The sequence below is a fragment of the Phoenix dactylifera genome, unplaced genomic scaffold (assembly GCF_009389715.1).
Source record: "Phoenix dactylifera cultivar Barhee BC4 unplaced genomic scaffold, palm_55x_up_171113_PBpolish2nd_filt_p 000874F, whole genome shotgun sequence".
Taxonomy (NCBI): domain Eukaryota; kingdom Viridiplantae; phylum Streptophyta; class Magnoliopsida; order Arecales; family Arecaceae; genus Phoenix; species Phoenix dactylifera.
Genome location: NW_024068237.1, coordinates 37,644 through 50,402, shown reverse-complemented (window position 1 = coordinate 50,402; position 12,759 = coordinate 37,644). Strand labels below are relative to the sequence as shown.

Genomic DNA, 12,759 nt, shown 5'->3' with positions numbered 1-12,759 from the left:
GCAGATAAACATATACAAATTTGGTTGAAAATATTTTCATTAAATGCACAGTACAGAAGGTTCATGGCCTTTGCATTTAGTTCAGCCAAATTTTTATCGAACATACTTTCAATCAATTTCGTGGGTGTGTGTAGGCTATTTGTTATGACATTCCATAGCTCATAGTTTTGTGATTGAGTAAAGATTTTCATTCTAGCTTTCCATTGAATATAGTTAGATCTATCAAACAGTGGAGGTCTATTTGTGGAAAGTCCCTCAACAAATAATATGTGTGGGGTTGTCATGATCTTTGACTCCAGTCGGTTAAGACTACAAATAATACGAGAGCACCTGCTCTGATACTACTTGTTGCCCAAGGTGACAACCCAAAAGGGGGGGTGAATTGGGTTTTCTAAAAAATTATGTTCCCTAATTTACTGTGAATTGAATGCAGCGGAATGATAAGATGTTATTTACTTAAGCTCTAGGCAATTACAAGTAAAGTAGTGGAAGATTAAGCTAGAGCAATTATAATTTATGTGAATGGTAAGGATGGAGTGAAAGCTAAGCAAGTTCTAAACAATCACTTATAAATCAATAGGAAACAAAGCTAGAGATATTACACAATCAAGTAAGAATGTAAAGCATGAAACATAAGAGATAAAGCATCACAAACACAAAGATGTATAGTAGTTCGGTGCACCCCAGCACCTACATCCACTTCCCAAGATGTCTTGGGAATTTCACTATAATCTCTCAGATTACAGCCGGTTGTTTTACAAGCTCACAACCTAACTTGTTGTTTTTACGAGATCACAACGAACTCGGTCGGTTTTCACAGGCTCACCGACTAGAATCAATCCGATTGTTTTTACGGGCTTACAATCCAACCCAGTTGGTTTTTCCAAAGACTCACCAACCACAACCTTACAACGATTGTTTTCCGAATTTACAATCAACCCAGTTGGTTTTTCCAAAGGCTCACCAACCACAACCTTACAACGTTGGTTTTATACTTGGCTCACCAACAAACCTTAACCCTTTGATTCAATTCCTTGATTGAATCAAGTTACAAGATATTAGAACAAGAGTTTAAATCAAATACAATTTTCTCAAACAAGCAGATATAACTATATAAATAAATAGAGTAAAGAGAAGAAGCCCTCAAACAAGTTTTGTAGATGAAGGAACTCGGCTTCTTCTTTACTTGACCCTCTTTTGATTTCGCATGAGGTAGAGGATCACTGAGGCAGCACGCTGTTGGAGAGGAAGCTTTGGGATTCACTCGGATGCTCTTCTTCTCTCACTTTTGCTTTGAATGGCCCTTTTGTACTTTTGGAAGGTTTCTCTTGAAATCTCCCTTGAAATCTCTTCCCTATGTGTTCTCTCCCACTTCCTTAACTTCTCCCCTAGCTCTTCCCTTGATTTTGTAGCTTTTGAAGACTTGGAAATAGAGATCTAGCCGTTAGAGACAAAAATAGAGCCATTATGACCCGTCTGCACATTCTGACAATGTATCCATTGGGATCGGAGTCGACTCGCGCGATCTGGAGACGACTCGGCTGTTACTGGAGTCGACTCGTGCTTGACTGGGGACGACTCGGACACTGTTCCAAATTTGAATTAATGTGCATTCCTTGTCCTAGGGTCGACTCGGACCAAACTGGAGTCGACTCGCCAATAGCTGGAGACGACTCGGGCACTTGGGGGTCGGCTCATTCTCAGAAATCCAGAGGACATATTTTCTGATTTTCTTCCTCGAGTCGACTCGGATTCTCTTGGAGTCGACTCGGCTCTCAGAGTCTGAAAAGCCGATCCTCTGTCTGTTGATCTGTACTGCCTCGGAGTCGACTCGCAGAGTCCCGGAGTTGACTCGGCTGACTTGGGTTCGACTCTGGAATTCTCGGAGTCGACTCGTTCGCAGGGTTACTAAGTTTGATTCTCTGCCTTTCAGTCAGCTTTTCTCTGAGAGTCGACTCGGGCATACTTAGGAGTCGACTCGCCAAACGTCGGAATCGACTCGCATCCTTCTGGAGTCGACTCGGTAACAGGGTCTAAAACCCATCTCTCTATCTTTCTGTCTGTTACTCCTTGGAGTCGACTCGGAACTGTAGGAGTCGACTCGAGCGCCGTTCCTTTGAATTTTTTTTGAGATTTGCTCTTCTAAATTGAAGCCTTTGAACTTGAACCTTGGGCCAATGAGGTGTGGCTTTCTTCCAACTTTTCTTGAGAGCTTTGGAGGCCTTCTTGTATTCTTCCAACTTGCTATATTTCTTGCAAAATAAATATCTTTCTCCTTGCAACACAAATATAGTAATTATACTTCAAGGTTTTGTGATCATCAAAATCAATCGTTAAATCAACCTTTGGGTCAGCAAACACAACCATTAAGAGAATATCTAATTAAATACTACAGATTAATTTGATACATCATTACTGAGTTCGACACTCTCGGTACATTAAAAGAATGAGATCAAGATATATTTTAATGATTACTAATGAGATAAAATTTGCGATAGAAAAGAAATAGTGAATTCTAAATTCTAATTCGACAAAGTTTCAAGTGAAACGTACTCTTAAGGGACAATAGTAATTTTCATTGTTAAGAGTATGTAGCAATATCATGGCATATATTCAAAACTGCTTGAAGTATATTTTATTGATTATACGGATAAATTTAACCTTAAGTTGCAGCAAAGTGTGGAATGAGTCGACCCCAAGATTGATGGAGTCGACCCCGGCACATCATGGAACCATCAGGCACACTTCTGCAAAAATGGCACGAATGAACAGTAGTTGAGTCGACCCCAAGCTTGCTTGAGTCGACCCCATCTTCAAGCCTCAAGAAAACAAGTCTCTGGAATCTCTGAGAGGGTCGATCCCAATGTAACTTGAGTCGACCCCAACTGAACATGAGTCGACCCCAAGGCTGTGTCATTCAAAATTGAGTCTCTGGAATCCCTGAGAGGGTCGACATCAATGGAACTTGAGTCGACCCCACTGAACCTTGAGTCGACCCAAAAAGAGTTGAGTCGACCCCAGTGAAAAACGGCTGAAATATAAGGTTCTGTGTTTCCTGAGAGGGCCGACCCCAATGTAGCATGAGTCGACCCCAGTGAAAGTTGGGTCGACCCCAGCGAAAGTTGAGTCGACCCCAAGTCTGATGAACAGTGATTTGAGTCGATCGCAGAAAAATTTGGGTCGACCCCAGCATGGGCAGAAGCATAACGGTTAGTTCTGCAGAAGTACTTTTTGTCCTCACAACAGTAAGTAACGGCTAGTTTTTGAAATCTAACCAATGGGGGATGTCCAATGGATGAGGAAAACTATTTAAAGTGACACTATTCATCAGAGAAAGTATTCTTTTGCAAAATATCAAAGTTTACACAAGAAAGACAAGTGCCCTAATTTTCTTCATCCAAGTACTTCACTCAAAGAGTCAAAAGGAAGTGGTAGAGCAGATTCTAAGGAACATCAAGAGCTCCATCAACCCTTGAAGAGTGAAGCAATCTTGACAAAGAAGAGAGAAGTCTCCTCAAGCGATAACTATATTCTAAACTCTTCTTTGTAGCCTATAATTGTTATATTTGCTCATCTAGGAATTTCAACTTTCTTCTTCTTTTTAATCACCTTGTAAAGGTTTGTTGGTGAGCCCGTAAAACCAACGGTAAAGGTTTGATGGGGAGCCCGTAAAACCAACGGTGTAGGTTTGTTGGTGAACCCGTAAAACCAATTGTGAAGGTTCGTTGGTGAGCCCGTAAAAGCAACATAGGTTTTTGGTGATCCCGGAAAACCAAAGTGGAAAGATTTTTGGATTGTGAGCCCGGAAAACAATCCGACTGTAATCTGCGGGATTATAGTGAATTCCCAAGGGATCGCTTGGGGAGTGGACGTAGGTGCTTAGGAGAGCACCGAACCGCTATACTTCTTGTGTGTTTACATTGTGTATTGTTTTAACTTCACTCACTCATCAATTGACTAAATTAAGATAGTAAAAATTTAGAGAAACCAATTCACCCCCCCCCCCCCTCTTGGCTTGTTATCTTGGGCAACATTGGGGTTAATTATAATAAACGTAAACCTCGGGGATTTTTTGTAATTTACTCTAATATATTTCTTCATTGTCCATGTATTTAAAGCAAAATTGACATATGGTTCGGCATTCATGTTATCATCACATTTCCAATTGACTTGATAGCACTTTCATCAATCATAGGGTTCAATTGAAGCCATCAGACATGCTCTTCAAGTGCTCCCACAGGATAATGTTACTCTGAAATTCCTCCTCCAAGCACCAGGTGGTGTGAGTACCAGTGACATTGATCTGGCTGTTACCACTAAGGCCATTATATTTGGTTTCAATGTGAAAGCACCGGGTTCAGTTAAGAGCTATGCAGAGAAAAAGAATGTTGAAATTCGTCTTTGTAGGGTCATCTATGATTTTATTGATGACATGCGAAATGCAATGGAAGGACTTTTAGAGCCTGTCGAGGTAGAACCGATGCTATAATTGGTGAATTGGACTTCCTCTCTGATGCACTGGAGTCTATATAAATGGGCATTAATGTTGTTCACTTTTGATATATTGTAGGAACGAGTTCCTATAGGGTCAGCAGATGTTCGAGCTACATTTAGCAGTGGCAGTGGACGTGTGGCTGGATGCATGGTCACCAAAGGGAAAGTGGTGAAAGATTGTGGTGTTCGGATTGTTCGACATGGGGAGACAGTTCACTCAGGAAATATTGATTCTTTGAGACGAGTGAAAGAGGAAGTGAAGGAGGTATGTTTTTAAATCTCATATATGGATCACGTCTTGAGGTATAATTGGTTTATCTTAAAAAGTTCTTAAATGAAATCATGCTTTCGATGATTATTGAAGTACCTATAACATTTATAACTTATAGAATTATAATCTCTTTATCAACAACGAGCTCATATATTATAAGTTGGTGACAATCATTTGGTTGCTGTATAATTTGTGATTTAGGGGAAGAAAAAACATAGTAAGGCGGTCTTTTGAATTTGAAATGGTGATTACCAATATTTTTTTTGAAGAAATTTAATTTATTAAGGCTCAATTTGTTGTTGAATAAAAGAAATTGGAAAACTATAGCTATCCTAGAAATCCAAAGAGAATTTTGTTGTTCTAGGAATATCACGGGATACAAGGAAGTATGAATATGGTTGCAGGGATGGCATACCATGGTCTTACCCTTTAATGGTGATAGTGTTATTTTGTTTTGGTGAAAAGATATTTGCCCTTGATAACAAGATTACTTTGCATTAGTGTAGGGAGATCACTAATAAGTAGGTGGAAAAAGCTTGGTACAACCTGTTAGTACCTTTTTATTCCATGATATCTAGGAAATAGCCTTTATCCTGGCTAAGGCTATGTCGATCGGGATAGGTAGCACAATATCTGAGTGCCAAAAGTTGCCTTCTTGACAAAGGATAGCCATTATTGAACCCCTAATCTGAAGTTTATTCAGTTTCCAAATTGACCATCTTGAGATTTGTTATTTTCTGTGCTTTATTTAGAAAAAGAAAATAGCATTTAACATGAATGCAACAAGATTTCTTATAATGTTGTTTCATTTGCAGATCAAATCTTGACCCGAGCATGAATCATTTGATATATAGAACTTGGATGAGTAAAGTTGCAAAGCATTAATATAGAAAACAAGATAGTCTAGAAAGGTCCTTGAGAAGCTGAAGATACAATATTCGTGCTCTCCGAACTATTTTCATTAATTATCACTTGTGGCTTTGTTAGTATAAAATCGTTATCCTCTCATCATTAGGTGGCAGGAGTTGGACATGTAGACCAGAGATCCTTTAACATGCTCTTCTAGTCATAAACTTCTTGCTAGTTGAATGAATCATAATTTAAGAACCCTTTTGTAAAACTATCACAGTTAGATATGTTTTATTACACTTAAAAGTTTTATTGTTGTGTGATGTGTTTCCTGGACAAGTAGGAAATCTCTTGCCATCAGTCAATTTATAAGCTTCCAATATTGCAGGGCTAGGTGATGATATAGAGCTGTCATTGGGAATTTACAGAATATCTGAGGTGATAGTAAGCTACATTATCCATGATTTCTACAGTATACTATTCTCATGGTGGCCATAAAGGGAAAACCAATGTGAGAAACAATATGAAAATGAGAAACGGGAAATGATGATCAAGGGAAGTCCTTAGTTGCGGAAACAAGAAACTTGCTCATGTAGCTATTATGGATATTTTGAAAAATGCATGTTAATGCATAAAGAAAAATAGTAGGAAATCCAAGGAGTAATCAATCTTTAGTGGGTTCCTTCTGGTTTCCATGTTGTTCACGGCATAAAACTTCTGGAGGGCATAACTTTCACATTGGTATCTATCTATTTTCGGCTGTTTTTTTTTTTTTGAAGTTGAGTAAATTTTCAAGATATATGATATGGCAACCGATGAGTATGTTGGGATGGCAATGTTACCTGTTTAACCCATTTAAATTGATTCAACCCATTGGAGGTTACCTATTTAATAAAATGTTCAGGCTCAGGTCTGAATTCTTGACCCATTTAATAAACAAATCGGGCTCGGGTTGATAGATTTTTGATCTATCTTGCATCCCTTATCTTGTCGGCCCAACCGATTGCCACCCCTGCCAATAAGCTCGTGGAACTCAAAATAACCCTGATTCGGAACTGTTTAGGGCTCTAAAATGCTAATCAACCTTGACCTACTATTTATAGTAAACATTGACCGGAGTGTAACTCATAATCTATGAACAATTGGGCAATGCAATAGAAGGCAAAGTTAATGTCGGACTTGAGATCTAGCTTTTGACCAATTTCAGTAATTTTTATACTTTTTTATTGTTAGAAAATTTGACCTCAGCTAGGGAAGGAATTCAACCTAATTTTGGAATAATTGACCTTACTAGTATAAATAGTGGTCTTATATAATACATTATTTTTGAAGAAAGTAAGTAGGGTAAAACCCTACTTTCAAGTTTCCTATGAAATTTGTTTTCTCTACTTATTTTGCTCTTGTGAGAGATTCAATTGAGCAGCTTGAAGGAAGAGACTTGTTCTCTCTCTGGTTGGAGTAGTCATAATCAAAATGGATTTTGTTCGCACCTTTAAAAATTAAGAGGCCTTTTTACAATATGATTGTTAAACCAATTGTTTATATAAAGGTGGTATATTTCTGACAAATTGATGAGATTCAAGTGATGGTCTTCGAGTAAGTTGAAAGCTGGGTTTAAACTATAAACACACATAAATGAAATAGAAAAATCATATATCTTTAATGTGGGCATAAGTTTCAATGGTGGATTAGCCCAAGTGTGAGGCTTTGTGCATGTGTGCATTTAATCCTTCTTTGATTGTACCCTGAAAGATCTTAGATACTTGTATAGGGCCAAAACCCTAAATAATAACCAATTGTTCATATAAAGGTGATCATATTCCTGACGAATTGATGAGATTCAAGTGATGGTCTTTGAGTAAATTGACAGATGGGTTTAAACTGGAAACACACATAAAGGGAATAGAATATTCATATATCTTTATTGTTGGCATAAGTTTCAATGGTGGATCAGACCAAGCATGGGGACTTGTGCATGTGTGCGTTTAATCCCACATTGATTGTACCTTGGAAAGATCTTAGATACTTATATAGGGCCAAAACCCTATATAATAACTTCTATTTAGCTTCTTGAGTAAGTTTCTAGATTGTTACAAATAGTATTAAAGCGGAATCGGCCCATGACCTATGTGTGACTATAGGGCACACATGAATCCTTTTTGGGCTGATTGTGGGCCGATTGTGGTGTTTGTAATTAGATATAGTTAGATTTAGACTCTTAGCCTAGAGCGAACTCCAGTGCTTAAATGAGAGGAGGTGAGGATTCGTGTGGGTGTGTGCTTATTCTCATATTGGTTGTGCAGTAGGAGGATCTTGGGTACCTAGATAGGGCCAATGAATCCAAATAATAACTTTTGTCTAGTTTTTTGGGTGAGGTCGTAATTTGTTACACCAGGGACAATTCAAAATATTTATTGAGTATTAAGAGTTTGCCAAAATGATATGGAGCTCATGTATGGAAAATTTACTAGGATCATATTTGGAGTTTAGGGTGCAATATCAAAGGATGGTAAGATTCTTTGAACAGCTGCCATTGCTGCCTATGTTCTATTATGCATTTTGTTATTTAATATCAGTGCAAAATGGATAGAGTGGAAATATGCCTTTGAAGTTTAAGAAATCACCAAGTACCATTGTAACTCATGCTAGATTTTTTTTCAATGGCTGTCAATTTACCAGTTTTTCTGAGAGAGTATAGTTTTGGGAGGGATTCAGGTGATTTCAAGTATGTCAGGAGAAGGGTGGATGTAATGGAGGTACATCTTTGTTGTGGTGTGATTTTTGAATCTCATTGGAACAGATAATAAGCTTTTTAAGGCAGTCAAAATATGAGAACTTCTGAATGAATACAAATTTTAGGTATTTACAGTCTGTATTGATGTTTGAGGAACAAACCAAAAAGAGATCTTCATGGAAGTTGTTGGCAGAGAAGTGATTTGAAGACATATTAGAGCCGAATGCAAACAAGTGTTGGGGTAGAGTTTGTTAAACTGACAATCAGCTAGGCGTGCACGTGCGCGCGCACACATAGAGAGAGAGAGAGATTTGATCTTCATGTTCATATTTGTTGCATCGAGGCAAGGAGCATGCCTTTGTTATTGTTAGTGTTGAACCATGCGAAAACATAAGACATTGCAAACCTTGGTGTATACAAGGGACAAACTAATCAGCCACCTTGCCTAATGTTCTCATGAGTAGAATGGAAAGTAATAGAAATTCACTTGTTGTCTCTAGCATGTGTTTAGCATGGTTGGATAAGATCAATTGAAAGAGTGGCTGCCTAGGTAGTGGAACATATAGCTCATTGTTGCAGTCCCATTTCAACGGTTTTTACATGCTTGAGGAAATCGAGGGAATTGATGGATGTGCTAGGTGGCTTAGACGAGGATAGTAAGGGCGAATGGTGAGATAGAATAGGGTAAAGAGATAATGAAACTTCTAGGACCTGTATATATGCCAAGCAGAGGTTATGTTTTCTTGTTCGGTATAACATGTCAAAACTTCATGTGTCACTATGAGATGGTGTACAGCTTGCAAGGGATAGTCGGCTTGGGCAAGGCATGTACTAAAAATACATACTCCAGGAGAACTTGAAGAACTATATTTATCGTTTTGAGTAAGGCCTGGGATTTGAACCTTGGACCCTTAAGGGCAAGCCTTTAGGGCTCAAGTGCCAACCGTCTTATTTACCAATCACGCATCTAATATATAATATATAAACTAAAATGTAGGCTTTGCTTGCACAGAGTTCTGCATTTGCTACGTAACATTATTAATAAAGCTATTTATTTTAGATAATGAGTAGGGATTTTATTTAATACATTTTTTATCAAAATATAACGATATAATATGATCAATAAGAAGTTTATTAGCTTATTAAATCATGTTAAATAAGAAATATTTCATTAGTACTACCAAATTAATACATAAATTGATGATATTATTAATAATCATATTTACATAATGTATGCTAATATTGATGAAAAAGATTGTTCATCAGTATCGTACCTTACCCATATGCTGCACAAGTCATTAGATTACATTAATATTTTATTTATAATTATTACAAATTTATGATAACAATCTTACTTAAAAGTGAAAGTAGAACCACTAATGACCCTGCTATATTGCATCTAAATATCCGTTAGATGTAATAGGTTGGATCATAATCTTATTATTTTATAATAATATATTATTTTACTATATCAATATATATATATATACTATTTATATCGCAATATTAATATAAAAAAGTTATTATAAATAGCATGAAACAAGATCAAAGCTTAATGTTCAGCTATATTAATAATATTAGTATTAATATTATTGGTAGAAAAGATACTAATATGAAAGAAAATACCGTAATAAATTATCATAGTCATCTCTACACTATGATATAGATTTTTGATATACTCAATGGGCTTAATGTGCAATCAGTATTAGCATACTGATAATAATCAATAAGAATACTTAATGAAGCTCAACTTATAAGTTACAAATAGGGCTCTAATTTAATACAATTCTTTATTTCTTAAAATAATATGTTTTTCCAACAATCTTTCCTTAATATATGCAAATATTAATGAAAAAACTTTTTGTTAGTTCTACACCCTGCTCATATCTCGTGTAGGTCATTAGATTACACGAATGTTTTTTTAATTTCTATTGCATTTTCATATAATAGTTATATAATTCCTATATGCATATAAATACTGCAGTAACTTGCACCAGTTCTGAGATCAAGAAATACTTTGGAAATTAACAATATCTCGAGTCTGAGGCTTTATTTGTTTTGTTCTCAGCAGCAGGCATTGTTCAATAAATATTCTTAAATAAGGCATTTTTACTGAGCTGTTTCTGTTATTTCTGTACATCAGCTTGTGGGTCTATTTCGAGCAATCTTTACCCAGCTATCTATTTTTTTCCCTTACGCTAGGTGGGTTCTGGACTAGAATGTGGTATTGGTGTGAGTGGCTTCAATGAATGGGAGGTTGGAGATGTCATTGAGGCTTTTAATACTGTCAAGAAGCAACGAACACTTGAAGAGGCATCAGCTTCGGTGACAGCTGCATTAATTGGTGCAGGTTTTGGGTTATGAAACAGGCTAGCTGGTGCAGAACATCTGCGGAGCAAGTAATTTTTCATGGCAGATCTGAGTGGCATCTGGCTCAAAGGTCATAATCTATCCGCAGCTTCAAACATACCTTTCACGGCTATGCTTGCATAGCATTTGCCACTCCTTTATTTTGGGAAATCTGGCTCTGCAGCAGCCAATATTGTATGCTAATGCACATAAAGAATTTCAGCTGTCAGCTTTTCCTTCTATTTTTGAGAGAAGGGGCATTTGTTTAACCTTTTGATGATTTGATCACAATTACCAGTAAGACACAACGGTAATGAAATCATTGTCAAAATTTTATCATTAACCATTGTCAATTTTTTTCCAGACATTTTCTTCGATACATCAGTTATGTCCATCCTGTGATGGTTATCAGCTGGATCATCGAATTGTATTGAATGAACAAATTATACCATTCTACTTAGCGTGGCATGATTTGATGCTAATTTCTGTTGAACAAGATGGATGGAGTTTCTTTTGCAGCCTTGCTGCTTGTAAAAACTTTTACTGCTAGTTTTATACCACATTTATAAATTCTTTTATTTTTATACTTCAATAATATTTTTATTTGTAGTGCTTGTTATGATCTATACATGTCCTTTTTTTCCTTCTTGCCTCATGCCTTCAAGATTACCTATCATAGCTGTGCAGCTGAGCGAACATGTTTCTTCTGTGTCCCAGCTGCCTAAAATAGCAGCGAGGAGCAGAGCATGCTACTTTTACGTATATTTTGTTGCAGTAGGTTTCGTGGAAATGTGATGGGAATATCAGAACTCTTCATTCATATGATGGAGCCATTAGAGCCACTGATTCACGTCGCACCAGAGATTGACATCAGTTTGAGTTGAACCCTCGAGATTGGATTCACTCAAGTCCGTGTCATTTCTACTTTATTGCATTATTAGTTGCTTTGTTATTGGTCAAATCAATTTGGTTCGTTGCTTTTATTATTAGCCGAGTCAATTTGGTTAGCTGCTTCTGTTATTAGTCGAGTCAATTTGTGTTGCCCAGATAGACAACCCAAGAGGGGGGGTGAATTGGGTTTTAAAATAATTTGGCTATTAAAACTTTTGTGGATAACTAATTAATGCTTTTGCGAGATGATTAATTAGTTTCTATGTGCGGTGAATGAAATGCGAGAGATAGAGAGAGACAAACAATCACAAACACAATGTTTTATAGTGGTTCGGAGCTAACCCTTGCTCCTACGTCCACTCCCCAAGTCTCACTTGGGAATTCACTATAACCCCTTGGATTACAGCCGGTTGTTTTCCAAGCTCACAACCAAACTTGTTGTTTTACGAGCTCACAACGAACTCGGTCGGTTTTCCCAGGCTCACCGACTAGAACCAACCCGATTGTTTTTTTGGGATCACAATCGAACCCTTACACGTTGGTTTTACACTCGGCTCACCAACCAACCTCAATACCCTTGATTCAATCCCCCGATTGAACCAAGCAAAGACAAGATGGAAGTAAAAAGGAGTAACAGAAAAACAGAGCTTCTCAAAAGCAGATAAATAACAATATAAACAAAAGAGAAGTTAGAAGCCCTCAAACACGTTTGAGTTGGAGTAGAGTAGGGCTTCTTGAACTTCGGGTCTCCTCTTGAATGTCTGGTCGACTTGAATGTAGGAGGAGATCTCTTTCAATGTTGGGAAGAAGTAGGTGGATGCAGTTAATGTTGCTCTTCCCTCTTTTCCGTTGAAAACCAGGTTGCAGAGATTGAAAGCTTGATTACTTTGAGTGGAATGGTTGTTCTCTACCTTGCTACAGTCTTCTGTGGCTATTTAAGCCATCCCCCACGGAAACTAGCCGTTAGAGACCTTTTTCTGCCCGTTCTGCACACTCTGCACAGCCTGACAATATGTCCGTTGGTGGGTTGGAGTCGACTCGCGCGATCAGGAGTCGACTCGGCTGTAGCGGGAGTCGACTCATGCTTTTCTGGAGTCGACTCGGCAACTGTTCCGGATTTGAATTAAAGTCGCCTCTTCGACTGGGAGTCGACTCGACTTGACCCGGAGTC

The 12,759-nt window shown here is 37.6% G+C and overlaps 1 protein-coding gene across 1 annotated transcript in view; it reads left to right on the top strand.

The window, feature by feature from the left end:
- LOC120107466 (translation initiation factor IF-2, chloroplastic-like) overlaps positions 1-11,414 on the top strand; it is a 56,029-nt gene extending 44,615 nt beyond the window's left edge. Inside the window, exons 2-4 of the mRNA XM_039120744.1 lie at positions 4,196-4,471; positions 4,571-4,759; positions 10,551-11,414. Of these exons, the coding sequence (XP_038976672.1) occupies positions 4,196-4,471; positions 4,571-4,759; positions 10,551-10,712 (627 nt within the window). The 3' untranslated portion in view covers positions 10,713-11,414. The remainder of the gene's footprint in view (positions 1-4,195; positions 4,472-4,570; positions 4,760-10,550) is intronic.
- The last annotated feature ends 1,345 nt before the right edge of the window (positions 11,415-12,759 follow it).